This window comes from Pinus tabuliformis, chromosome 4_2 (genome assembly GCF_031772625.1).
Source record: "Pinus tabuliformis cultivar Carrire ecotype Pingquan chromosome 4_2, CPIR1, whole genome shotgun sequence".
NCBI classification, from domain to species: Eukaryota; Viridiplantae; Streptophyta; class Pinopsida; order Pinales; family Pinaceae; genus Pinus; species Pinus tabuliformis.
This window is the reverse complement of record NC_142304.1, coordinates 487,937,881-487,963,562: the sequence shown is the minus strand read 5'-3', so window position 1 is coordinate 487,963,562 and position 25,682 is coordinate 487,937,881. Positions and strand designations below refer to the sequence as shown.

The following is a 25,682-nucleotide window of genomic DNA, read 5'->3' as shown; positions in this document are numbered from 1 at the left end:
TCTCTCTTTCTCGAACTTTCTTAGCCATAGTGACCATACTTGTGGCAGTTGAAGCATTTAGCTTGAGGCCTATCTTTTCTTAATCTTCTTTTAGAGTCTTTCGATTCAGGAGAGAACTTTCTTGAATTGGATGGTCTCCCTTTACCTTTCTTCCTTGCCTTGAGTAACAAATGCAGAGGGCTCTCCTCCTTCATGCTTTTGAATCCTTCACTGGGAAATCATCCTGGTTCCCTCTTGAGTTCATTTCCCAACGAGCTCATCAAATGTTGGGAGTCTTTTGTTGTTTTTTATAATAGTAATGAATGTTTCCCAAATAGGAGGAAGACCTTGAAGAGTGACCATCACCAAATCTCTATCAGATATAGTCTTACCAACAATTTGTAGTTGATCCCTTAGTTGAGATACCTTCATGATATAGGATTGCACAGACTCTCCCTTATTCATTTTCAATTCCTTGAGATTATTCTTCAAGGAGAGGATATGATTCAAATTATTGACTTGATACATCCCAACCAATTTATCATAAATATCTTTAGAATTCTTCAAATTACTGACATAAACAGGTAAATGATCCTGCAAACCATCAATGAGAATTTTCTTAGCTTTGAGTTCACCTTTCTTGTACATGGATTTGATAGCAACAAAATCATTCGTCGAAGGCTCAGGGACCTTTCTTTGCTCATATTCCAAAACATCGTTGTCATTTAATATAAATTCCAACCTGATTTTCCAAGCAACAAAGTTATATGAATCACCAAGCTTCTCAGTATCCTTGAAGTAAGAGGTGGACATCTTAACCAAATCAAATAGGCTCTTTCAACTTCTTTCAAAGATTATTTCTCTTGCTTCAACTCCTTGGGCCCGACTTAACCTTAGCTACTATACCATGTTAATTTCCTCTATTCTATGTTGTTACAATTACTTTAGCCCAATTCTTATCTTTAATTAGCAATATTTCAAAACAATTTAATCTTCTAATGATCAATAGCAATTGTAGATACAACAGTAAATGCAATAAACAATAGACATTCAAGAACAATAACAAGAGACACAACGATTTGGTCAAACAATAGGAAAAACCCCACAAGGGGGGAAACCCTTTCAAATTCTTCTTCTTATTAGATTGTCATAAAATGTTCAATAAAGAGAGTACAATGTTCCAATTCCCCAATCACAAAACTATCCAGCAAAAACATCCAAACAATATCCAGGAGTCTGTATTGATTTCCTATCGAGTCAGTTATAGAGTTTGTATTGATTTCCTATCGAGTCTGTAATGTCAGTATTTAGTTGCGATGGTTGCAGAATCTATAAGCCATTTGCATTTTTGATTTGTATGAACATAAGAGAACGATCAGGGAGTCGTGGAAGTATCAGAGCCTGGTTCAATTGGCACATATGTTATGTTAATGAAAGCATCTAATTCCAAGTTATATGCATCTTTCATTTCATCAAGGAATTCTGATGTATGATAATGTTTTTGAGAGTTTTAGTTGGATTGTGAGGTCGTAAATCTGTGAAATTAAATATATGAGCTGAAATTGTGTATTGGGTAGTCGTTTCCTAAAGAGTTTGCTCATAGCTCTCACTAGAGTTTGCTTGGTCATCAATAAACTATGGATCCTTTGAGGGATGAAGTAAATTTAGTAGAAATATCATCTAGTAATGCTTCGAGAAAAACTACTATGGTTAAATATCATGGATCTTCCTCCTTATCCAAGTCTAATACTTCTAGAGGAATTCTTTCTATTCGAGAACCCCATTTGTCCACAAACTTGAAACTTCCACCTATATATACCAAAGATATTTGTAAGCTCAATGGATGGGAATACTTTTCACATTCTTTTATCAAAGTCCACTATGTAAATCAACCTTTCACTTCTAATGATGAACCATTGCATATAAGTATGATGGATAAAGATCTGATAGATTGGAGAAAGAAACAAAAATACAAGTACTATAATCTTGGTCCAATAAAGTTCGAATATCAACCCGTAGTTAGACCTTTTTAAAATGTGCATTCTCTTTTTTTGTATCGTAGACACACACATAATTTACAGATGTATTAATAGGAGGATTCTCCCCTCCATTGCTTGATGGACCAACTTTCTGTATTGTTTATCCAAAATATGCAGTTGCTTTAGAAGATCCTTATATCTATGACCTGCTTAAAGCCTACATTCTTCCTAGAGGATTCAATATGTTTGTTGCATCCCTCATTTTCCAATTAAAATGTATGGTTATAGTGAGATTCTCAAATGATACTCTTCCATCATTAAGGACCTCTATGGAGAGAAATTTCCACCTGCATAGTATATTAGAAATATATCATTCTTCCAATACTCAACCTGTCACATTCGAATGGACATGCATGAGCTATCCAACCTCTTGGAAAAATAAATACCATACTTACAAACAAGATCTATTAGAAACTGAACAAAGAAATTCTTTTAGAAATCCTGTACCTCTACAAATCGCCAAGGATCAACTCCCCTTTGGTCATATCCCTACTACCCCAAGTCATTCTTCCCTGCAAACTACAAAACTTCAACATACTTGTAAATCCAGTAGGAATAACACAGTCTACCATTCTAGAAAATATATAGAATGCCCAGCCTGCATTAACAAAATAAAAGTTGTATATGGAGCCCCTAAAACTGCAGATCTATGTATGTTTTTTGTCACACTTCTAGAGAAAATATAGAAATGAGAGTCCAAATACCAACAAGAGAACTCTCATTTGTTCCCTAGAAGAAATCTTCCAGTCACCCGTTTTCATCAATACCAGTATGATGGAATGATTAAACAATAATATTTTTTAGCCATATCCTCCTCAGTTGATACAAGTGTTTCTGATGAATGCAAGTTGTTGAACTATTCAAATCTTCAAGCAAGTTTAACAACCGAGAATCTAGACGATGTTCATAAGGATCTTTTAAGAATGATTACTTCTAATAAGCCTGAAAGAGGAGAGCTACAAAAACTTTCAGATAAATTTGACATAATATCCCATGTCTTGATTGATATTGAAGCAATAAAAATAACCATAGAAAAGATTAATATTAGTCTTTCGGTTCTAGAAAAGATCTATTTTAGGGTTATGGAATCTTTAAGTCATTCCAGAAGCTATTAAGAAATATTTCCGCTTTTGATCCGTTCAGACAATCTATCTCTAAAGATGACATTAAGCTTGGTCACAGAAGGCAAAAATCTCTTTATCTTTTTGCTTGTGAAGTTGAACCAGAATTACAACCTGAATGGGATTTCGGGATATCTGACAATTTATTTCCATTATTTTAAAAGAAATGACTACAGTTAATCAATGGGATCCTTTGTTTCCAGATAAACAAAAATATCTGGATCTTTTAGCTTTAGGAATTGAAGGTCGTGAAGGGTTTGATGAAACTATGGCAGAAGCCTCTACAAACACATCGACACTAACTAATATAGGGAGCCTTGGCATCGCAGGAATGAATATGGTCATAGCCATAATGCCATAGCATCCTATACTTAATATAGGATGTCAAAGTAGAGAAGAAATTAAAGAAGCATTACAACTTCTGGGAAATTGGAATATTGCAAAAAAAGTTGAAGATAGAATAATTACTCCAATGCATATGGCTAATCTCCTCAGGATTTACTAGTCTTGCATGGGAATGGTGGCATTGGTTGCCTCAAACAACCAAAGATGAATTCTTAAACTAACCCACTACAGACAATGATTTACTTGAAGCCTTAGGATTGTAATTCTATGGTGCTAAAAAAGTTGGATTAGATGCAGAGAATCTTCAATCTTTCTTTCTGTCTCAAAGATTAGAAGATCTGTCTCTTAAGCATATATATGTTTGTTACGTGCATAAATTACTCATAGTAGCAGGAAAAGCCACTTATCCTACTTATATCAAATATTATACTTGTAGTTTTCCAGGTGCCCTTCCAGATGTAGTAGAGAAATAATTAAGGTTATAAGGTTGCAAGGCATGACCCTAGCCATGGCAGATTATCATATAGATGTAGTGATTCAAGAACATTGCCTCGAGAAGAGAGTATCAAAAGATTTTAAAAGACTTCATAACATGTTTACTCCTTCTTTGTGCAAAAATGTGGGGAAAATGCCAAAGTGGGGATATGGTGCTTTCAACAGAGGACATCAGTGCATCAATTTTGCATTCTGCTACTGCAAACAATGCAAACATAAGAAGAAGAAATATAAAAAATACTCCTTTAAGTCTCATTGGGCTCTTGATCTTCCTGCTAAGTACTATAAGAGCTCTAAACCCCACTTCCATAAACGTTGTTTTCCAAAGAAACCTTATGTCAAAAGACAATCTGATGTCTGTTATAATTGTCACAAACCAAGATATTAGGAAAAAAAGTGTCCCAAAAAGGCTAAAAACCCACATCTTTTTTCTCTTTTCACAGAAGACTTTAATCCATAATGCTGAGATTTTTATTTTGTTGACTCTACTACTCCACTTTCACAAACTGAAGTCTTCATCCTTCTTCCCACCGATGAAGACAATGATTCTTCTTCCACTTTTTCTAATTTCGATATTGAACACGTTGTCGTTCAATCTTGTCTTCTAGATCCACAAAATTGGGAGGGAGATAAGGTCTTGACAATTCCTTCAAAAAATTTCCAATATCCAAGCTTTGAAGAATATTGCCAAAATCTGCAAACCCCAAGGCCACAATATGATATTATCACGTTTACCGCTACCAAAATGAAAAGTCCTAAAGAAAGGCTAGAAGAATTTCGTCAAAATCTAGATACTCTTCCTGTTTGGAAAGTACAAGAAATAATTGATTCAAGAGTTGAAAGAGACCTGCTCTTACAGCAAGTGACCAAGCCTGCTTCCAAACATCCTGAGAGTTCTTGTAACTATCCCTACAAGGCAAATCCAACCATTTATAATCCCGTTGATCTCTATTCTGGCCCCTATAAATATTATGATAGGCAACAATTTAGAAGAGACAAAGAAGCTCTTTTATTAGTTCAGATTGAAGAACAAAAGAAAATAGCTAAAGTAGCTATAGAAAAGGTCAAAGAGCTTAAAAGCTTATTAGAAGCCATCAAGCTAGAAGAAATTGTCTCCTCAGACGAAGAAATGTCCAGGGCCTATGATGAAATTGAATAAGATACAACTTATAAAGCAGGATATAGAAGAAAACAAAAAGGACATGAAATTAAAGGAGGACCTAGAACTGATGAAGATAGCATAATGGGCCTAGAACAAGAAAATCCTACATTATTCTCTGTAGGAGTTAAGTTCTTTATAAAAGTTTGGATTCATCCAAATAATAGAAAGCCACACTAGATAGATTTTCTGGTAGACACAGAAATACAACTCAATTTGATGAGGAAACAAGTCATCCTTGTATATATGTGGAAAGAAACTAGATTCAGAGGAACTGTTGTAAATAAGACTGAAGTATTTTTCTTTGGGGAAACTGATCCTTTGTCTATAGAAATTGAAGGAAACAAGTTAGAAGTTGTATTTTATGGTGTATAGGAAATTGCACATCATTGCATCTTAGGATCTATTTTTATTATGATGGTTAGTCCAGTTACTTTTGATGTAAAAAGGCATAAGTTGATATTCCATATAGAAAATCAGCAAGTCTAGACACCATTGTACAGAAACGGTGTTTGTAAGAGAAAAATTGTTGAAGAAAAGGCAAAACAAAATAAGTCTTTGTACTCTTTGACACCTTTGGTAGAAAAGAGATAAAATGGAACGCAACATCTTCTATGTAGAACTGGACTCAGAAAATGTTCTCAAAATGATCTTGAAGAAAATAAAAGAGGAATGCACTTCAAAATCTCCTAATGCTTTCTGGCATAGAGAGCAATAATTTGTAAATCTTCCATATGACCCTTTAGCAAAAAATATTCCCTAGAAGGCTTCTGCAACCTTAATGAATCATTCAAAAATCAAAATATGCCAAGAGGAGATAATAGATATTTTAACGAAAGGTCTTACTGAGCCATCCCAAAGTGCTTTGGCTTGCAGATGATTTTATTTTAACAAGCACTCAAAGAAGAAGAGAGGAAAACCAAGATTAGTGGTGAAATATAAGCCACTAAATAAAGTTCTCCAACTAGTTAGGTATTCATTACCTAACAAATCCTCCTTGCTACAAAAAATTAAAGGAAAGGTAATATTCAGTAAGTTTGATTTAAAGTCTGGATTTTATCAAATCGACATCAAGAAGACCAGCATAAAACAACTTTTATTGTGCACCATGGACAATACCAATGGAAAGTAATGCCATTTGGAATGAAGAATGCCCAAGGAGAATTTCAAAAGAGGATGGAAGATATTTTCAGAGATTATCCATGGATAATAGTTTATATTGATGACATCTAATATGCTCCAAAAACTTCCAAGAACATCTCAAACATTTCCAAAATTTTTATGATTTGGTATATCAGCATAGCCTGATACTTTCTGCAACAAAAATGGAGATAGGAAAGACAAAGATTGAATTCTTGGGATACAAAATAGAAAAAGGGTATTCTCCTTCAAGAGCATGTCTTGAAAATCTTCAAGAACTGTCCAGACAATATATTAGATAAAACACAATTATAGAGGTTTTTAAGAAGCTTGAATTATATCAAACCTTTTTATAAAGGGAAAGCCTCTGACGTACACATTTTGTAGTAGAGACTTAAAAAAAATCCTTCAACATGGTCAGAAGAAATGACAGTAACAATCAAGAATATTAAGTAAAAAGTCTAGTACTTACCTTCTCTTTCTCTACGAACTGAAAAAGGTAGATATATAATAGAGACTGGTGCCTCGCAAGATGCATGGGGAGGAGTACTACTAGAAGAGATTGAAGGAAAATAAAAAAAATTGTGGACATGACTCTGGAAATTTTAGAGGAGAAAATTTAAATTATCCTTCTAGCCACAAAGAATTCTTAGTTGTCAAGAAGACCATTTTACATTTCAAGTTGTACCTAAATCCTCTTAAATTTACAATCATGACAAATTTAAAGAGTTTGGCAGGAATGCTAAAAAACAACAAATTGGTAATAGACAACCATACCGTGTACAAAAATGGATTTTTTGGTTAGAGAAATTTGATTTTGATATTGTACATAAGATAGGATATTTGAATTGTATAGTATACATGTTGTCTAGAGAAGCTCAAGATAAAATTGACATATCTTTGTTCATGTTATCCAGTGCAGAAATGAAAAAAGTAAAAGAAGAATATTTTAAATGCATAAAACAAATTGTTTTCTCTGTTCCTAAATCTGCAACAAAAGAATATAAGACTTTAAGCTTTTTCAAGAAATCCTTTCCAATCCCTTAGAGATACATATTTTAGAGAAATGGAAAAGAAAGGCATTTTGGCATATGGATAATGGTTACAACTGATTGGTCAGAGAAAAACATGGAGTTTGGATTGATGAAGAAGATAATCAGTTTTACTGTGATCTTGGTTTTGACACAATGAATTGGACCACTTATTCTCTAATTCTGCAAACGGTAAGAGAGAAAGGTAAAGTTATAATTTTAAGCATACCTTGATAATATGGTAAGGCATCCATGGATAGAGTGGATTGAAGTTTTTCTTAATAAAGTTTGTCTGAGAAAAGATTGGGTGTAGAGACGCAACAATTTCATCCTACACTTGCAGGCAGACATGAAGGCATTCACCCAAAAAGAATTATGGTTTAATTTCATTCTTAAGCATCTTGGTGGGAAAATCACATCACTAGAACCTTTGAAATATATCCAACATAAAAACTATATCATAAATATGAAACGAAAAGTGGTTTGGACTGTAACAAATTTAGAAGAGCTAAATGTACAAGTGGAATCTCTCTATTAGGGAGAATTTACATGTGACCCTTATCCTTTTATGAAAGGATCCGATGTTGAACAATGTTTCTTAGAGAATGTTTACCCAATCCGGTTTAGTAATATAGGACTCACAAATGCATATCTTCTAGGACCAAGTACTCAAGCCAATATTGCAGAAGATTATTCTTTTGGCTATGATAGGCCAGAAGGGTGCTCATGTGGAGAACCCATGTGCTTTTGTTTTACTGATGACTGGTGAACATGTATTGTGTCATACTAGTGGACTTATGTGGAGCCAGTTTGATCTTGTGGGCTTTCAACAAAAGCATCCACTGTGTCCTACTATAGGTTTCGTGGGATTCCTCAAAATATCCACTGTGTAAGATTTTCCTTGTCAGTTTTCAACAAAAGTATCCATTATAGTTTTCGTGGGATACCTAAAAATCTCCACTGTGCAAAATTTTCCCGGTCGAATCTTTGAGACTCAGAGGACTTCTCTGACTTTTGGTGAGGATTGACCCACATCTTAGAGAATCTACAGAAAAGTATGATCTGTAATATCTACTTTCAGGATGATTCTCACGTACTTTGTCAGACTGTCAAAGCCCGAGGAGATGCCTTATGCTCCCTCAAGGATTTATAAATAAGGAAGGAGGAGCCTCTTCTCCTCATTCAGAGTCAGAGTCAGTCTTGAGTTTGCTCTTGCCTTGCAATTGCATTTCGTTCGATCATGTATGCATCTTGAGTAAATTCAAAGTCAAGTCTTTGTTCAGAGTTCGACAAGTCTACACGTGCATGAGAGTGCACATGTGAACCTAAAGTGGTAGGGCTATTATATTATTGATTCTGTATTGATTTCCTATCGAGTTGGTTATTGAGCCTGTATTGGTTTCTTATCGAGTCTGTAATGCCAGTCTTCGGTTGCGATGGTTGCAGAGTCTGTAATCCAATTAAGTGTTTGACTAGTATGAGCATAAGCAAACGATCAGAAGGCAAAGTTTGAAAGAGACCATTTAAGAAAGGTTAAGCTTCACAGACAACTACATCATGTGTTCCCATTCTTTTATTGAAAACTAATTCATCTAGTTGATAACTCAATTGCAACAAGTTCGTACATGAGAATAGATTTTTAATTAGGTCACTATTTTATTTTGAATGGTGCAACAAGTTCGTACAAGAGAATAATTTTTAATGGCCTTGTTTAACTATTCTATCTTGTAAAGTTTTTGATTGGAATCCAACAAAACAAATTTTGGTTAGATTGTATTTTTGTTGTTGTTTAAATCGTTTTTTGAATGCATAATCGATTCAACACCCTGAATTTTTTTTGGGGTACTTAGATTGTGCATAGTTTATAAATCAAAATTGTGATTTCAATAAATTTTTGTCGAACTTCGAGCAAATATGACCGAAAATATGACCAAAAACCTCTAAAATGTAAGACAGTTTAGACTACGACATTTTTAATTGGGTCATTAGTTTAATTTGAGAGGTGTATCTCGTTCTTACAAGAATAACTTTTATTCTATCGGGAAAAAGATCACACAATATCACACAAGTACTATTTGTTGCTGTAAATTTTATACATGTTTAATTTCACTTCATGAGGGGGAGATGTTGCTTCAAAAGGATATTCTAGAGATTGATCCAATATAGGGACCCCCCCTTCAATACATGGAATCTCATCGTAAAATTCATGATATATCTTTTCATGAGTGAATCTGTCCATACAATCAAGTTGCCACTCAATAGTTTTGTCACTTTTTTAGGATTCAAGAAAAATGACATCTCTAAAAATAATACACTTCTTATTTATCTCATCATAAAACTTCCTTGGTGATATTTGAATTCCTCAAGAATATGCACTTTGAAATCAAGTTTGTTTCTTTGTTATTTAGGAATCAAGGCATACCAAGTGGAACCAAAGATCCTAAGATGCCTCATCGAAGGATCGTAGCAATACTACATTTCATAAGGATTCCTATTTCTAAGAGCATGAGATGGACACTTATTTTTGGCATATAATGCACATATAATCACATCAGCCCAAAACATAAACTTTACATTTTTTAAAAGACATTATAGAATGAACCATATTTAAGACAACCTTGTTCATTTTTTTAGTTACATCATTCTATTTAGGATTGTATGGAATTGTGGTTTGAAGTTGAATCCCATGTTGGAAAAAGTAGTTTTCACAAATTCATTAGATATATATTCCTCTCCATTAATAGTATGAAGAGAGAAAATATGTTATTGTACTTCATTTGGAATCCATACATGGAAAATTTAAAAGTTCTAAAAGTTTGAGATTATATTTCAACAAGTACTCCCAACACGTCTTGGTGTAATCATCAATAAAAAAAATGATATATTTATTTCCATTAATAGACAGAATATCCGACATGGTGCCACAAAAATCATAATATATTGATTCAAATTTTCTGCATGATTTGGAAGTGAAATCATGGAAAGGTTGTTTTATATGCTATCGCATTGCTTCAATTTCCTAGGAATAGTAGGAAAACCAGAAACACCACTCTTTTTCAATAAAGGAAGGTTGTCATAATTAATGTGTCCAAATTTATCATGCCACAAAAGACTAGATGGAAATGTACCTTAATTGTGATGAGAGAGGCATGTAGAATTCTATGCATGAGTAGATGTCCCTTTCAACTTCAATAGTTTTTCATCCTCCGTTATGGTCACGACAACCATGTTGTCAGATGCCTTTCTTATTTCAGCTTTGGCATTAAAGATATGACTTGAGTGGCCTTGTGGATGAATGTGCACAAGGGACAACAAGTTCGTCTGCAACTCCAGAATATAGAACATATCATGAACAATAAAATTAAGGAATTTAGGCAATTTAGACCTGATGGTTCCAATTCTTGAAGGTTTGAGACTTGATTTATCTACAAAATACATTATACGATCTAAATTTGTTGTTGAAATTTTCAAAGAAGTCTCCTTGAAAGATCATGTGGCATGTTGCACCTATGTCAAGTAGCCATGCATTTGTCCAAGAAGCAAATTAAGTATGAAATAAATCTTCAATTACTCCAATATTGTATGTTGATCCAAGGGCTTTACCTGTCATTGGATCTGGCATATTACTTTTCTCATTTTTCTGATCTTGTTTTTCTTTGATCTTCTCCCAAGGAATTATGCATGTTGTTTCATCATGTCCATTTTTGCTACAACAAATATGATGAAGATTGGGTCTCTCTCTTTGATTGTATCTACCCTCCCTGGCATTGGAACTCCTTTTTCCATAACCTCTTTTACTACCATTACCTTTAGAAGAATTATGTGATTGATTATTTCCTTCATGAGAAATGCACATGGTCTCTCCAATGGGTTAGGTTGTTGTCTTTTTATTTCCAAAGGCTTTCTTACACTCCGTGACTTTTTTCACAAAGGAGTGAAAGGCACATGGTCTCTCCAACATGTTAGGTTGTTGTCTTTTTATTTCTAAAAGTTTTCTCACACTCTGTAATGTTTTTCACCAAGGAGTCTAATGCGATGGACTTCAATTGTTCACTAGCCTTGTAGGGATTCAAGGTAGTGAGAATATGTAGGGTAGAGGGCATTGATGAAGGCTATGAAAGGAAGGTATATCTTCACTCTTGTGGCGTCTATGTCATGCCTAATGGCTTTGATCTAAGGGCTAAGGCCATTGAATCGTCAACCTTCAACTCTAAATTGAAGATCTTCACCAACAATTGTACAACTTCTATTTATGAGTGAGTCATACAAATCCTTCATTTTTTAGGGATCCATACGAATCATTAATGTGAACAATATGATAGCCCACCTCTTCACTTATTGTCACAAAAATTAGGATATATGCTTTCTTTCTTTGTTCTTTTAAATGGCAAGCTTTTTAGCCGATGTAGGCTTGGTAGGTCCATTAGGATTTTGATGCACTTCTCCTTCAACTTCTTCCACAACTTCTCTTTCACTATTCCATCCCATAGATCATTAAGAATCAATGTGTTTTTTCCCTTTCTCACCCATTCTAGGTAGTTTTTTCTGCCATTTAGCACCACACCAACGATATAGATGAAAAAATGAACTTTTATCCCCAACTTGACGTCGAAGCAAGTGCTATTTGTTGAGAAAAATGGTATCAAGGAAGTGTTTTCTAGGCATATATCCTTTTGGCCTTGGGAGACACTTTAATTTAATTTTTTTGTAGGGACATTATGTGTTTTATTAATGTCTTGGAGCTAAAGTATTTTTTATGAGATTAGTACTAGGTACTTTAATTTATTAAAGTCACATGTGTATTAAAGGTGACTTTATAAGAAAAGTACTAAGTGCACTTTATATTATTAAAGTGTTTTTTATATTTTAAAAGTCACTTTATGAGAGAAAAAGTGGCCATGGTACTAAAACATTAAAAAGTACTAGGAGGCTCATTAAATGTGGGGGACTTGATCTCTACCCTTGACCTAATGAGTTGAGATTTAATCTCAGCGATTAGATCTCTAGGATTAGGTATCTCATCCTATGAAGAGACAAAAAGGAAAAGGAAGGGTTATTTTCTTTGATTCTTCTCACAAGGAAATGAGGAGAGTGTAGGAGGAAAAAGGGGAGAGTTCGTGCTAACAAAAGAGAGTTAGAGAGCAAGAAGCTTAGATTGTAGGGACGAGGAGAAGAGAGTAGCAGCTTGAAGGGAGGCAACCAACTTGAATTTCCAACAGAAACTTCAAGCATGAGTTTCCAAGTTTTCACTCCAAGAACCTAGGCCGAGTTCTAAGGTTAGCAGGTCAAGTTTCAAAGCAGTTTAGTAGGCTGAAATTTCTGGGTGGGTATGCCCAGATAAGAGCATCTTCCAGGCACATTTTCTGGGTGGTTTCCAGTTTGTTTCAAGCTGAGTTTAAGCCAAGTTTGATGAGTTCAAGACTAAAATTATGGTTGTGTATAGGTTGTGATATGTGAAGAAATCAGGTCGTGAAAGGATGCGAAAATAGCTTGAATTTTTTGGGTGTGTATGCCCAGAATTTAACAACCTGTTAGTGTGAATTTCAAGGGTTATATAGCATGTTTTCAAGGTTGTGGTGTAGGAATTTACAGGGTAAGTTCCTCAAATAGAACACCAAAGGACACTGCTCACAAAAAAATCACAAATCAATACACCAGTGTTCTTGATGTGGTTACAAAAGTACATAGTAAAGAAACACACTTTACCTAACTCTACACTAGACCAAGTTATACTTAACTATTTCTTATGTGTTGGAATATCCTAACATCCCCCCTTAAGAACAACTTGGGATATGATTGAAGGATGTACAAATATGACACAATAGGAGAAGGAAGGAGGCATTAGAGCCTATTCCCCCTTAGTGACAACTTCCTGAACTCCAACCATAAATCGAAGTTTAGTAAACTTCGCCTCTGTGAGAGCCTTGTAAAGATGTCTGCAACTTGATCATCATTTGAACAATATTGCACTTCAAGAACATGGTCATGAATGAGATTTCTAATGAAGTGCATGTGTAGTTCAATGTGTTTCTTGCACTGATGTTGGACTGGATCTTTTCATAGTTGAATGGCTCTTTGATTATCATACCAAAGTGTAGTCAGATGTTGCTGCTAAAAGCCAAACTCTGACAGGGTCTGATGAAGCCACAATGATTCCTTACTAGATTCTACGACGCCACGATACTCTAATTCTGTCGAAGAAAGAGAAATGGCACTTTGTTTCTTGCAAGCCCATGTAATAGTTCCAAAACCAAGAGTGAAGACATAACCTGCGGTAGAATTCTGATCATCAGGGTCACCAGCCCAATCGGAATCAGTGAAACCAACCAATAGAGGAGATGCTTGTGCACTATAATGAATCCCAAACTGAACTGTACGTCGAACATAAAGAAGTATTCTTTTATCTGCTTTCCAATGACTTTCATGTGGGTTTTGCATAAACTGAGCAATAAGGCCAACATCAAAGGAAAGGTTAGGATGGGTATGGGTTAGATACAAAAGTTTTCCTACAAGCTGACGGTATAAGGTAGCATCAAATTCAGGGGAAGTACAAGTGAATGAAAGTTTGTCTCCAGATTGAAAGGGAGAAGGGGTTGGCTTACATTCTTCCATGTGAAAGTGGCGTAGAAGATCATAGGCATACTTGGACTGGGAAAGGGAAACACCTTCCTTGTATTGCAAGACTTGAAGACTAAGAAAATAATGCAAGTGTCCTAAGTCTGTCATTTCAAACTGCTTTTTAAGGCTGTACTTCACATGGTTTATAAGGTTGGGATCACTACCAGTAAGGATAATATCATCAACATAAAGAGCAAGAATGATAAGAGACTTAACCACTTTCTTGGTGTAGACAGTATTGTCAGAATGACACCTAGAAAAGCCAGTATCTAAAAGAAATCTATCCATTTTTGCATACCAAGCCCGAGGGGCTTGCTTGAGACCATAAAGGGATTTCTTAAGATGCCATACAAGGCTAGAGTCTATTTGTATAAAGCCAAGAGGTTGTTTCATATAGATTTCTTCATGCAAGTCCCCATGCAAGAAGGCAAATTTAACATCCATCTGATGGATTTCCCATTTGAAAGAGGCAGCAAGGGAAAGAACAAGGTGGATAGTTCATTTTGGCAATAGGGGAGAATGTTTCAGTATAGTTAATGCCTTCAACTTGTGAAAAGCCCTTAGCAACAAGACAAGCTTTATGTTATCAACTTTTCCATCTTGTCCAAACTTGGTTCTGTAAACCCATTTACATCTAAGAAGTTTCTTCCCTTTGGAAAAGGAACAAGATCCCATGTATCATTTGCCAATAATGAAATATATTCTTCATTCATAGCCGCGTCCCAATCTGGATGGCCTGAAACTTCTGCAAAGGTGTCAGGATCATAATTCGCTGAAGCTTGAGCCAGTAAAGAAGAGGCTCTATTGAATTGAGAACGTGTACGTTAGTGGTCTGTAGGATAACTTGCAAGAGAATTTGCCGCATCCTGAGTAGCACAGACCCATTTTGGAAGCTGAGGAGTTGAAGGAGGATCCCGAGAAGGTGGGGGAGGATTGTCATCCTCGTTGTCATCATCTGAAGTAGAAATATTTTCATAAGTAGAAGTGATAGAGAGAGGTGGCACATTCGCCAAACTAGGCTCGTAGGCCGATATATTTTCAACAAACTTTACATCTCTTCTAATGATAAAATTTTTAGATTTAGGTGAAAGAAGTCTATATCCTTTGACTTCTTTAGAATATCCAACAAAAATACATTTTTCACTCTTAGGTTCTAAGGCTTTATGTTTCTCATCGGGAATATGGGCCCATGCTTCACTTCCAAAACATGAAAGTGACTTACATCTGGTTTAATTGAGCTCCTTGCTTCTTCTGGAGTGATATTCTTTAAAACCTTAGTAGGAGTGTGATTTACTATGTAATTTGCACAGTTAATTGCTTCTGCCCAAAAATTAAGGCTAAGTCCTTTAGATTGAAGCATCCAATTAGCAATTTCCTTTAAGGTGCGATTCTTCCTTTCAGCTACACCATTTTGTTGTGGAGTATATGGAACAGCATGTTGCATTTGAATTCCTTGCTCAGTGCAAAAGTTGATTAATTTGTTGTTAACATATTCTCCGCGATTATCATATCTTAGCTTAAGAATTTGATGTCCAGATTGTTTCTCAACAAAGGCCTTAAAGACCAAAAACATGTTAAGTACTTTACTTTTGAGTTTTAAGAAGTACACCCAAGTGCATCTAGAGAAATCATCAATGAAAGTTAAGAAATACTTGTAGCCAGAGAATGAAACAACTAGAAGTGGACCACATAAATCACTATGCACAAGCTGTAAAGGGGTTGAGGCATGCCAGGAGGCATGTTTTTCAAAGCTATCCCGATGATGTTTTCTGAGTACACATCCAGAACAAACACCATCTCTGCAAGATACCATAGGAAGACCTGTCACCATATTTTCTTTACATAGATTTTGAAGGGAGCGATAGTTTAAGTGACCAAATCGCTCATGCCAAAGTTTTCTCACTTCATCATTATGAGCAGCAAATACCAAGGGAAGAGTTGATGACCCAAAGTTGTTAACCTTATACAACAATGCTAGTAGCTAAAATCTGTCTAGGATCTCATAGGTTCTTAATTACAACATCGTGAGGTGAAAATTCAACGATTTTACTTTCACTTGAATGAGTTATCTGATATATAGATAGAAGGTTGCAGGATAAGGTTGGAACACATAATACATCATTAAATTGACCATTGTCTAGATGAATAGTTCTAGTCCCTACAACACTAGGAGATCTATCATCACCAACATATACATTTTTGGTGTTACAATCATTTAAAGAAGAAAACATGGCTTTGTTTTTGGCCATGTGATAACCAGCTCCAGAATCAATGAGCTACTCATGAGAATGAGAAGAAGAAGATACATTTAGTGCATAACCAGACCGAGATGCTTGACAACCACATGCAGAAAGTGTTATTCTTGAAGATGAAGTTGAAGTTGAAGAGTGCTCCAAATGGATGTTATGCTTCTTCATTGCTGCTTCCAAGGCATCCATCTTCTTAAAGCATTTGGATTCTAAGTGGCCATCTCAATTACAAAAGTTGCAATGTCTATCAGTCTTCTTCCCTTTGTTTTTATTTGCCTTATCATTTTGTTGAATTGATTTTTCATTTTGAGACTGAAAGTGCTTAGGACCCTTGGTTGGTTTAGGACCATTCTTTTTAGGATGCTGCTTCTTAGGATTCTTTGAACTTGGTTGTTGTTGGGTGGCTAAGGATTTCTTAGAAGAGTTTCCAAGATTAAGAAGACCAAGATGTAAGAGTTTTTCTTGTTCTCTTATTAAAGAATCACAAAAGGCATCAAAAGAGGGGGACTTGTAGGTTTGCCTTTGAGAAATAAAGGCTTCTCTAGTAGAATGGAAGGTGGAAACAAACACAGAGTAAGATGGTCCTAACTTTGTAAGAATGGAATAGATAAGGCTACCGTCTTTTTTCTTAACCTCAACACCTTCCAAGAGAAGTCTAAGGGTCTTGAACTTGGACAAAAATTCTTCAATGGAAGAAAAATTATTGGGGTCCAACGTAAGCAACTCATTTTCGAGTTGATGTGATCAGATAATCACCCTATGAGTGACCTCAGTTAAATATTTATTGAATAAAGTTATTACAGACTCATGTGCTGGTGTGTGTGTCTATGTTATTTAAGCAACGGATCGATCAGATTGCAAATACACAAACACTTGAAATGGAAACAACAGAGAAATACAGTGAGCAAATATAAGAACACAAGAAATTAATAAGGAGTTCACCCTATCCTCCAGGGCTACATCTCCGGTCCAGCTTTCAGTGGTGGCCTTATTTTATTGTGTCTTAAGTAGAGAATTACAATGCAGGAGCTAAATATAAGTCTCCTGGAACAGATTTGCTTGGCAGGGTGGTTCTTGGATTCCCCAAGCCACTAGAGTGCACAGACTCTTTTGCCTACCAGCTCTTTGACCTCTCTGGTTTGACAAATCCTCTCGGGGATGGCTTGAATCTCTCAAGCTCTTTGGTGCTCGACGCTACCTTTGGTCAGCTCGACCCTCTGTCTTCTTTCTGCTTTTGCTTCACTATCTTCTTCTGTTCTCTGTTCTTCCTCTCTGTGTTCCGTCCTCCTCTCGGGGTTTTGGTGTCTTTCTGCTTTACCTGTGCATGGCTTTAAGGCCATTCGTTCCCATGTCTATTCAGTTCCTCTTCCACCTTCGTCGAATCGCCTACTGCAGCTGCGCTTGGAGTTCCCTGTTCGATGTCATCATCAGGCTCACAGGGAGTGGCCACATGTCCTCTTGTAACTGCGCCAACCTGCTTCGTCGGTTCAATTCTTCGGTTACGTCGTGGAATGAGTCTTCCTCCACCATGGCGGTCAAAGTAGACCTCAAATCCTTCTAAATCGCGGCTTATTCCCTCATTAAATTCGGTCTTGTCATCAGGCGCGATGTCAACCATCAGATCTGGATCCCCCAGATCCAACGTCGTCCACTCATTTCGCGCGGTTGACTTGCTCGACTGTTAGCGCGTGATGAGCGGCGGTTTTCTCTCTCTTTCGCTCGCCACGCGTCGGGTGCTGAGTGGGATCACTCCAATTTCTCCAGAACTGCTTACCGCCCAAGGAGCCCCCGATCAATACTGCTGGTTTTTCGGAGCGCGGGTCCTGCCTTGTCCTTTAGCCTTTTCGCCTTTTGTCCTTCAGTTCTCCGGCTCTCCATGCGACCATGCGCTCGTGGCTTCTCCATTTTGAGGGTTTTCGCCCAGCGATGAGCGATCTGGGCCTCCCAGGGGCTAATTTCGCCTCCCGCTCAGTCTCCATGGGCCTCGGTCAGCGTGCTTTGACTGAGGTCCTCGTCGTTCCACGCTGGTTGCCAACTACCACTGGTTTAGAGGTGTCTTTGATCGCTGTTTTGAATTCTTTGATGTCTATCCCGACCTGGTACATCCATGGTTCTTTTGATTATTCTTCATGGATCTAATTCGGATCATGACCTTCCCACTGAAAAAGCTTTTGGACTACCAAAAGTTGGTTTTCAAGCATCGACTAAGTGAGGGTATTGCTTTCTCACTTGCCCAATCTCAATCCACTTTGCACTACTTGGCTTTGAACCTTTGAGCCCAACTCTAAGGTACTCAACATCTCCCCTGCGCGTTGTCCTCACCTTCTTGTCCAACATTGTGTCCTCCTGCAATTCATTAAGATATTTAAGTAGTAGGTCATCAATAGAAGGTAATTTACTTTGCTCTTCAGGGTCCTCAATCATTGAAGGTTCAAACAATCTCAAGCAATCTACATTTACGACTGAGTAGATGTGCATGTAAGCTGGTAGATCAAGGCGAAAAGCATTTTCACCAATGTTCTCAAGTATCCTAAAGGGTCCATATTTGATAGGCTTTATCTTTTTACCTTCACCTTGCATCATGTCCTTGCTGATATATAGCCAGACTTGGCCACCAACTTGAAAACTATGCTACATCCGACGCTTGTCATGCCTAGCCTTGTATTTGGCTTGGCTCTTTTCCAGCTGTTCCTGTACTGCCTGGTGGATCTCTTGGATCTGTTCAATGAACCTGGTTGCCCTATCCACATCACTGTGTCCATCAACCATGGTATCTTTACCAAAGACAAAATCTAAAGGAGACCTTAGTGTGAAACCAAAACAGGTCTCAAAAGGAGATCTCTGTGTAAGAATGTTTTGCTCTGTTGTAAGCATGCTGCACATAACACAAGTGTTCATCCCAAAGCTTAGGATGTTTGCTGCAATATCCTCTCAGTAACTGGATCACTGTCCTGTTAACTACTTCTGTTTGGCCATCAGTTTGTGGATGAAAAGCTGTGCTTTTCTTTAGTTTGCTATCCATTAGTTCCCATAGACTTGACCAAAACTTCCCCACAAATTGGGTGTGTCGATTAGATACAATAGAAGTGGGTAATAAAAAATGAATCCATACATGTTCAAAGAATAATTTTGCAGTCTATTTAGCTGTAATCTGTTTATTACAAGGTATCAAAATACACATTTTGTTGAACCTATCCACAACAACATATAGATAATCATGACCTTTCCTAGATTTAGGCAGTCCCCCAACAAAATCCATGGAAACACTTTCCCAAGGGTGAGAAGGAATTGGAAATGGAGTGTACAAGACTAGTTTTTTGTTACTGGGCTTGCTTTTAGCACACATAGTACATCCTCTTACATATCTAGAAACTCTCTCATTCATTTTCCACCAATAACAAAACCTTTGCAGCTGTGCAACTGTTTTACTTACTCCAAAGTGACCTGATATCAGAGAAGTGTGTGCTTCCCTAATTATCTTTACTCTCTCAGTTTGTGGAATGCAGAGTTTCCCACAATTGTATAAGAGTCAGTCCTTCATATGATAGTCCAATTCTTCTACTCTTTTGCCTTGACTCAAAGTTGCATATACATCTTTAAAGTCCATATCCTGAGCATATTGTTCAATGTAGCTTTCATATAGTACAGAATTATGCTTAAGTATGGTAGATGCATTTATAATGGGTCTAGATAACATGTCTGCAACTTTGTTATGTATGTCCTTTTTATATCTGATGACTAAATGAAATTGTTGTAGAAAACCCATCCATCTGTAATGTCTTGATTGCTACAACTTAGTTTGGGAGTGCAAATATTGAAGTGGTTGTTGATCAGTATGTATTACTGTCTCTTTGCCCATTAAGTAATGTTTCCATTTTTTCACACTCTGAACTAATGCATACAATTCTTTATCATATGTAGGATAGTTAACTACTGTAGGATTAAAAGTCTCAGAATGATAACATATGGGTTTACTGTGTTGTGTCAGCACTGCTCCCATGGCATAGTCACTGGCATCAGTTTGGATCTCAAATGGTCTTTGCAGATCAGGCAGTGCTAGTACAGGTGCTGTACTAATCTTCTCTTTCAAGGTGTCAAAGGCTTTTTGATGTTTGCCTCCCCACTGAAACAACTTGTTCAATCCTGTTAAAGCATGTAAGGGAGCTGCAATTGAGGAAAAGTTAGAAATGAACTTCCTCCAATATTGTGCTGCTCCTAAGAAGCTTTTCACTTCTGTAGTAGATTTGGGTTTAGGCCAGTTTACAAAGACTGTCACTTTAGAGGGATCTATTTTCAATTCACCACCCCCTTCTATATGTCCCAATTAGTTTAGAGATGTTTTGCCAAATTCACATTTTGAGAGTTTAACATAAAGTTTTTCTCTTTTCAAAACATTTAGTGTCTGCTTAACATGATTTAAATGTTCTTCCCACGTTTTACTAAAAATCAGAATGTCATCCAGGTACACAATAACAAAATCATCAAGAAAAGGTCCGAGTACATCATTCATTAATCTCGTGAAAGTAGCAGGAGCATTAGTTAAGCCAAAAGGCATAACTAGCCATTCATACAATCCTTGCTTTGTTTTGAAAGGAGTCTTCCATGCATCTTGCTCTGCAACCCTGACCTGATGGTATCCACTGTGCAAATCTAGCTTGGTGAAATAAATAACTTCCTTCAATTGATGTAAAAGACCATCTATGCGAGGAAGGGGATAACGATTTTTGATTGTTATATTATTCAGTGCTCGGTAGTCAATGCACATTCTCCATGAGCCATCTTTCTTTCTCACCAAAACGATTGGTGACCCACATGGTGATGTGCTAGGCCTGATGAATCCCTTCTCGAGCAACTCCTGCACCTGCTTCTTGATTTCAACATTCTCTAAAGCAGACAACTTGTACATCCCAATGCTAGGCAATGGAACATCTTGCTGCAAAATAATATCATGTACTATTCCCTTTTGGGTGGTAGACCTTTAGGTTCTTGAAATAAGACATCATACTCTGAAACAACCTTTTCTATATCAGCTTGTTGTTCAGCATTATAGTGCTCAAATACATTGGTTTTACAGGTTTTTTTTTCCTTTATAACCATCAGTAAGAATTGTTTGCATGAATTTATCATTCTTTTCATCTGCCCTGAGTTTATGAGAGTATAATTATTCATGAGCTTGTGAGCTCTTACAAAGTATTCGATTCCATCTTTAACAAGTAGGTACTTGTTCTAAGTTCTATAGAAAATAGCCTTTCTATCATACAAGTAAGGACTTACTAAAACAATTCCACATATATCCAAAGGAATTATGTCTAACTCAACCTCATCTACAAATGCTAACCCAAAAGAAAACTTGAATTTGCACTGTCTAGTCACTTATAGTTGTGCTTTATCATTCAACCATCCTAATGGGTATGGTTTCTTATGAGGTGTAGTTGCTAATCCCAATTTCTTTACAATTGCTTCAGAAATCAAATTTACTTGTGAGCCACTATCAAACAAAGTATCAATCTTTTGATATTTGGAAACAACTCGAATATGGAAAAGCTCATGTCTTTTTCTCTCATTTTCTTCATCAATAACAGATTGAGCAGAATTACTAGTAGATGCTTCAGAATTCTTACCTTTTATACTTGTGGCTGCAATAGTTGTTTCATCTCCTAAGTCTGACCCCAAATCTTTTTGAATAGCTGCAACAGTCTTCTTCTTGCCCTCAGACTTCTTAGGTCTCAGCTCTGGATGCAGAATCCAACAATGCTCATCATCATGCCCATCCTTTTTACAGTGAGTGCATGAAGTTTTGCTTTTCTGTGCAGTGTTAGCCTTCCTTGATTTCCACTTTTGCTTTCTTTTCTCCTTGCTCTTGCTTGCAGTGGGTTGGGATGGTCCCCCAACTTCTGGATTTCCATTATTTCCTTTAGCTTTTAGATGAGTAGCTTGTACAAATACCTCATCTATACTAGTGGGATTGAACATGAGGATGGTATGCCTCATGTAGCTGTGTAGACCACCAATGTACTTCAAAAGAGTCTCTGGTGAGTCTAGTGAGATCCCTAGAATCAATGCTCTCTTTCTAAACTCTTGAGTGTACCCTTGCACACTTTACCCTTTCAACTGTCGAAGAGTTTGCCAACTCATCATGGCTTGTTGCATGTAGGCCAATGGATAGAACTGCTTTTTGATTGTAGAAACAAATTCACTCCAGACAGAGATGGTCTTACCATGTCTTTTCATATCAGCTTGAGCTCTGCCTTCCCACCAAACCAAGGCAGTGCCTCCTAGGCGTACGCTTGCCAGCTGAATCTTGCTCTTGTCCAAGTCTATGTTTTGTACTCTACAATACACATCAATTTGTATAATCCAATTGTCCAACTTTTCAGCATTTAGCTCTCCATCATATATAGGCAAATCAAACTTAACATCTAACTTAATCAAAGATGCTTTCTTGTTATGCACAAGGCTATTAGGAGGTGTGAGAAAGCTTTCCTCTTTCCCTTTTCCTTTGGAGTGGTCATGGAAGTGAGACTCATCTTCTTTATCTTGTTTAGAACCTGATGAATCTTTAGCCTTATGCTTTCTAAAGTCCCTATACATTTCTTCTACCATAGACTTTATAGCTAGGAAAATTTCTATGAATTGAGTGTCTGGCCCCACAAAACCTTCTTCTGACATTGTCTTCCGAGGATAGACTCTCCCAATTTCAGGATTAGTTTCGACCAACTCTCCTTCTCCTAATTTGAGCTTTGATCTAGTGAGCATTCAACAACTAAACCAACACAAGCTTGTCTAACCTTACAGCCTAAAGCTCTGATACCACTTGATCTGATAATCACCCTATGAGTGACCTCAGTTAAAGATTTATTGAATAAAGGTATTACAGACTCATGTGCTGGTGTGTGTGTCTATGTTATTTAAGCAACAGATCGATCAGATTGCAAATACACACACACTTGAAATGGAAACAATAGAGAAATACAGTGAGCAAATACAAGAACACAAGAAATTAGTAAGGAGTTCACCCTATCCTCCAAGGCTACATCTTTGGTCCAGCTCACAGTGGTGGCCTTATTTTATTGTGTTTTAAGCAGAGAATTACAATGCAGGAGCTAAATATAAGTCTCCTGGAACAAATTTGCTTGGCAGGGTGGTTCTTGGATTCCCCAAGCCACTGGAGTGCACAGAGTCTTTTGCCTACCAGCTCTTTGACCTCTCTGGTCTGACAGATCCTCTCGGGGATGGCTTGAATCTCTCAAGGTCTCTGGTGTTCGACGCTGCCTTTGGTCAGCTCGACCCTGTGTCTTCTTTCTGCTTTTGCTTCACTGTCTTCTTTTGTTCTCTATTCTTCCTTTCTGTGTTCCGTCCTCTCGGGGTTCTGGTGTCTTTCTGCATTACCTGTGCATGGCTTTAAGGCCATTCGTTCCCATGTCTGTTCAGTTCCTCTTCCACCTCCGTCGAATTTCCTACTACAGCTGCGCTTGGATTTCCCTGTTTAGCATCATCATCAGGGTCATAGGGAGTGGCCACATGTCCTCCTGTAATTGCGCCAGCCTGCTTCGTCGGTTCAATTCTTCAATTACGTCGTGGAATGAGTCTTCCTCCACCGTGGTGGTCAAAGCAGACCTCAAATCCTTCTAAATCGCAGCTTATTCCCTCGTTAAATCTGGTCTTGTCATCGGGCGCGATGTCAACCATTAGATCTAGATCCCCCAGATCCAACGTCGTCTGCTCATTTCGCACGGTTGACTTGCTCGACCGTTAGCGTGCGATGAGCGTTGATTTTCTCTCTCCTCCACTCGCCACGCGTCGGGCGCTGAGTAGGATCGCTCCAATTTCTCCAAAACTACTTACCGCCCAAGGAGCCCCCGATCAATACCACCGGTTTTTCGGAGCGCGGGTCCCGCCTTGTCCTTTAGCCTTTTCGCCTTTTGTCCTTCGGTTCTCCAGCTCTCCATGCGACCATGCGCTCGGGGCTTCTCCATTTTGACGGTTTTTTCCCAGTGATGCGCGATCTGGGCCTCCCAGGGGCTAATTTCGCCTCCCGCACAGTCTCCATGGGCCTCGGTCAGCGCGCCTTAACCGAGGTCATCATCGTTCCATGCTGGCTGCCAACTACCACTGGTTTAGAGGTGTCTTTGATCGCTGTTTTGAATTCTTTGATGTCTGTGTCGACTTGGTACAACCATGGTTCTTTTGATTATTCTTCATGGATCCAATTCGGATCATGATGGGCTCTAATTTCACTTTTAATTCCAAAAACTTTATTGAGTTATTTCATTGCTTCATCAGGGGTATCAAGTTATGTGATATGGAATCTAAGGTCTAGAAAAATAGACATCCCTATCAACCCACATGCTTGATCTTGCCTATTTTCCCATTTGGTTGCCTTATCTTCATCTTTAGGTTTATATTCTTGGCCTAAGGCTATTCTATAAAGACTTTTACTTCTAAGTAAATCCACAATGTAGGATAACCATTAGAAGTAGTTGGTGCTGTCAAGAATAAATTGGCATGGACTTTCCATTTTAACAGAAACTGAAGCTGTAGATGTTGAAACTAAGTGTCCAATGGAAAGATCTTGAAAAATTAGGCCAATTAAAAAAAACAACTCTGAAAATGACTTCCAGATGAAGAAGTTATGGCTTTTTGAAGAAAAGTTGTTGAAGATGTCGACGAAGTACGTGAATGTGCGGAAGTAAATGATAATGTTATATTTAAAAAAAAATCTCCCCCCCTTTCCAAACTTAATCTAATTAGCTCACTTTAAAAAAAATATGTGACCCACTTTTATAAATAAGTGAAAGTCACTTTTACAATGGTACTTTATGAGTTACCCACTAAATTGTAACTTAAATAAAAGATAAAGAGACTTTAGAATTATAAGTGACTCACATTTTATAATGGGTGAGAACACTTGTACATAAAGTAACTTTAAAACACAAGGTACACGTGCTTTTTGAAAGAGTAACTCAACAAAAAGAAATACTTGAACCCAAAACCTCTATTCTCATAAAGTAACTTTAGACCAAGTGAGCTAGTTTAAAAGGTTAGTAATTTATGGAAAAGAGGAAGAGGTTTTTTTTAGTCACTGAAGGTTTGGAGTGCGTGCTTATTTGAAAAATCCATTTTTTCATACAAAACAAAAACCACACAATCCAACATGGACATGCAAAAAAAAACCAATTCTTATGGCTTGAAGTTAGCTTTTGCCGGGAACTAAATATTTTCCTCAATGTTCCTGATTTTCCATGATCACACTAACGCGTGGCGGAAAAGAACATACGCATGAGAAAAATCCTTCCTTTCTATTTCTGATTTGCCCAGATCGCACAGAGTTGCAGGGCAAAGAGCAGACGCAGAAATGAAAAGTATAGATCCGGTGATAAAAAACATAGAGGTAAATAAACCGAAATAAACAAAGAGATGAATAACTAAAACTGCAAATAAATATTATATACCTTCAGATCTTAAAAATGACGTAGCTAGGGCTACCGGAAACCTTTTTGCGTGAA

General features: G+C 37.2%; 1 protein-coding gene across 1 annotated transcript; it reads right to left on the bottom strand.

The window, feature by feature from the left end:
* Positions 1-240: 240 nt before the first annotated feature.
* Positions 241-792, bottom strand: LOC149170086 (uncharacterized). Its single transcript, XM_089425440.1, has one exon. The coding sequence runs from the start codon at positions 790-792 to the stop codon at positions 241-243; it is 552 nt and encodes a 183-aa protein (XP_089281566.1).
* Between the last annotated feature and the right edge of the window lie 24,890 nt (positions 793-25,682).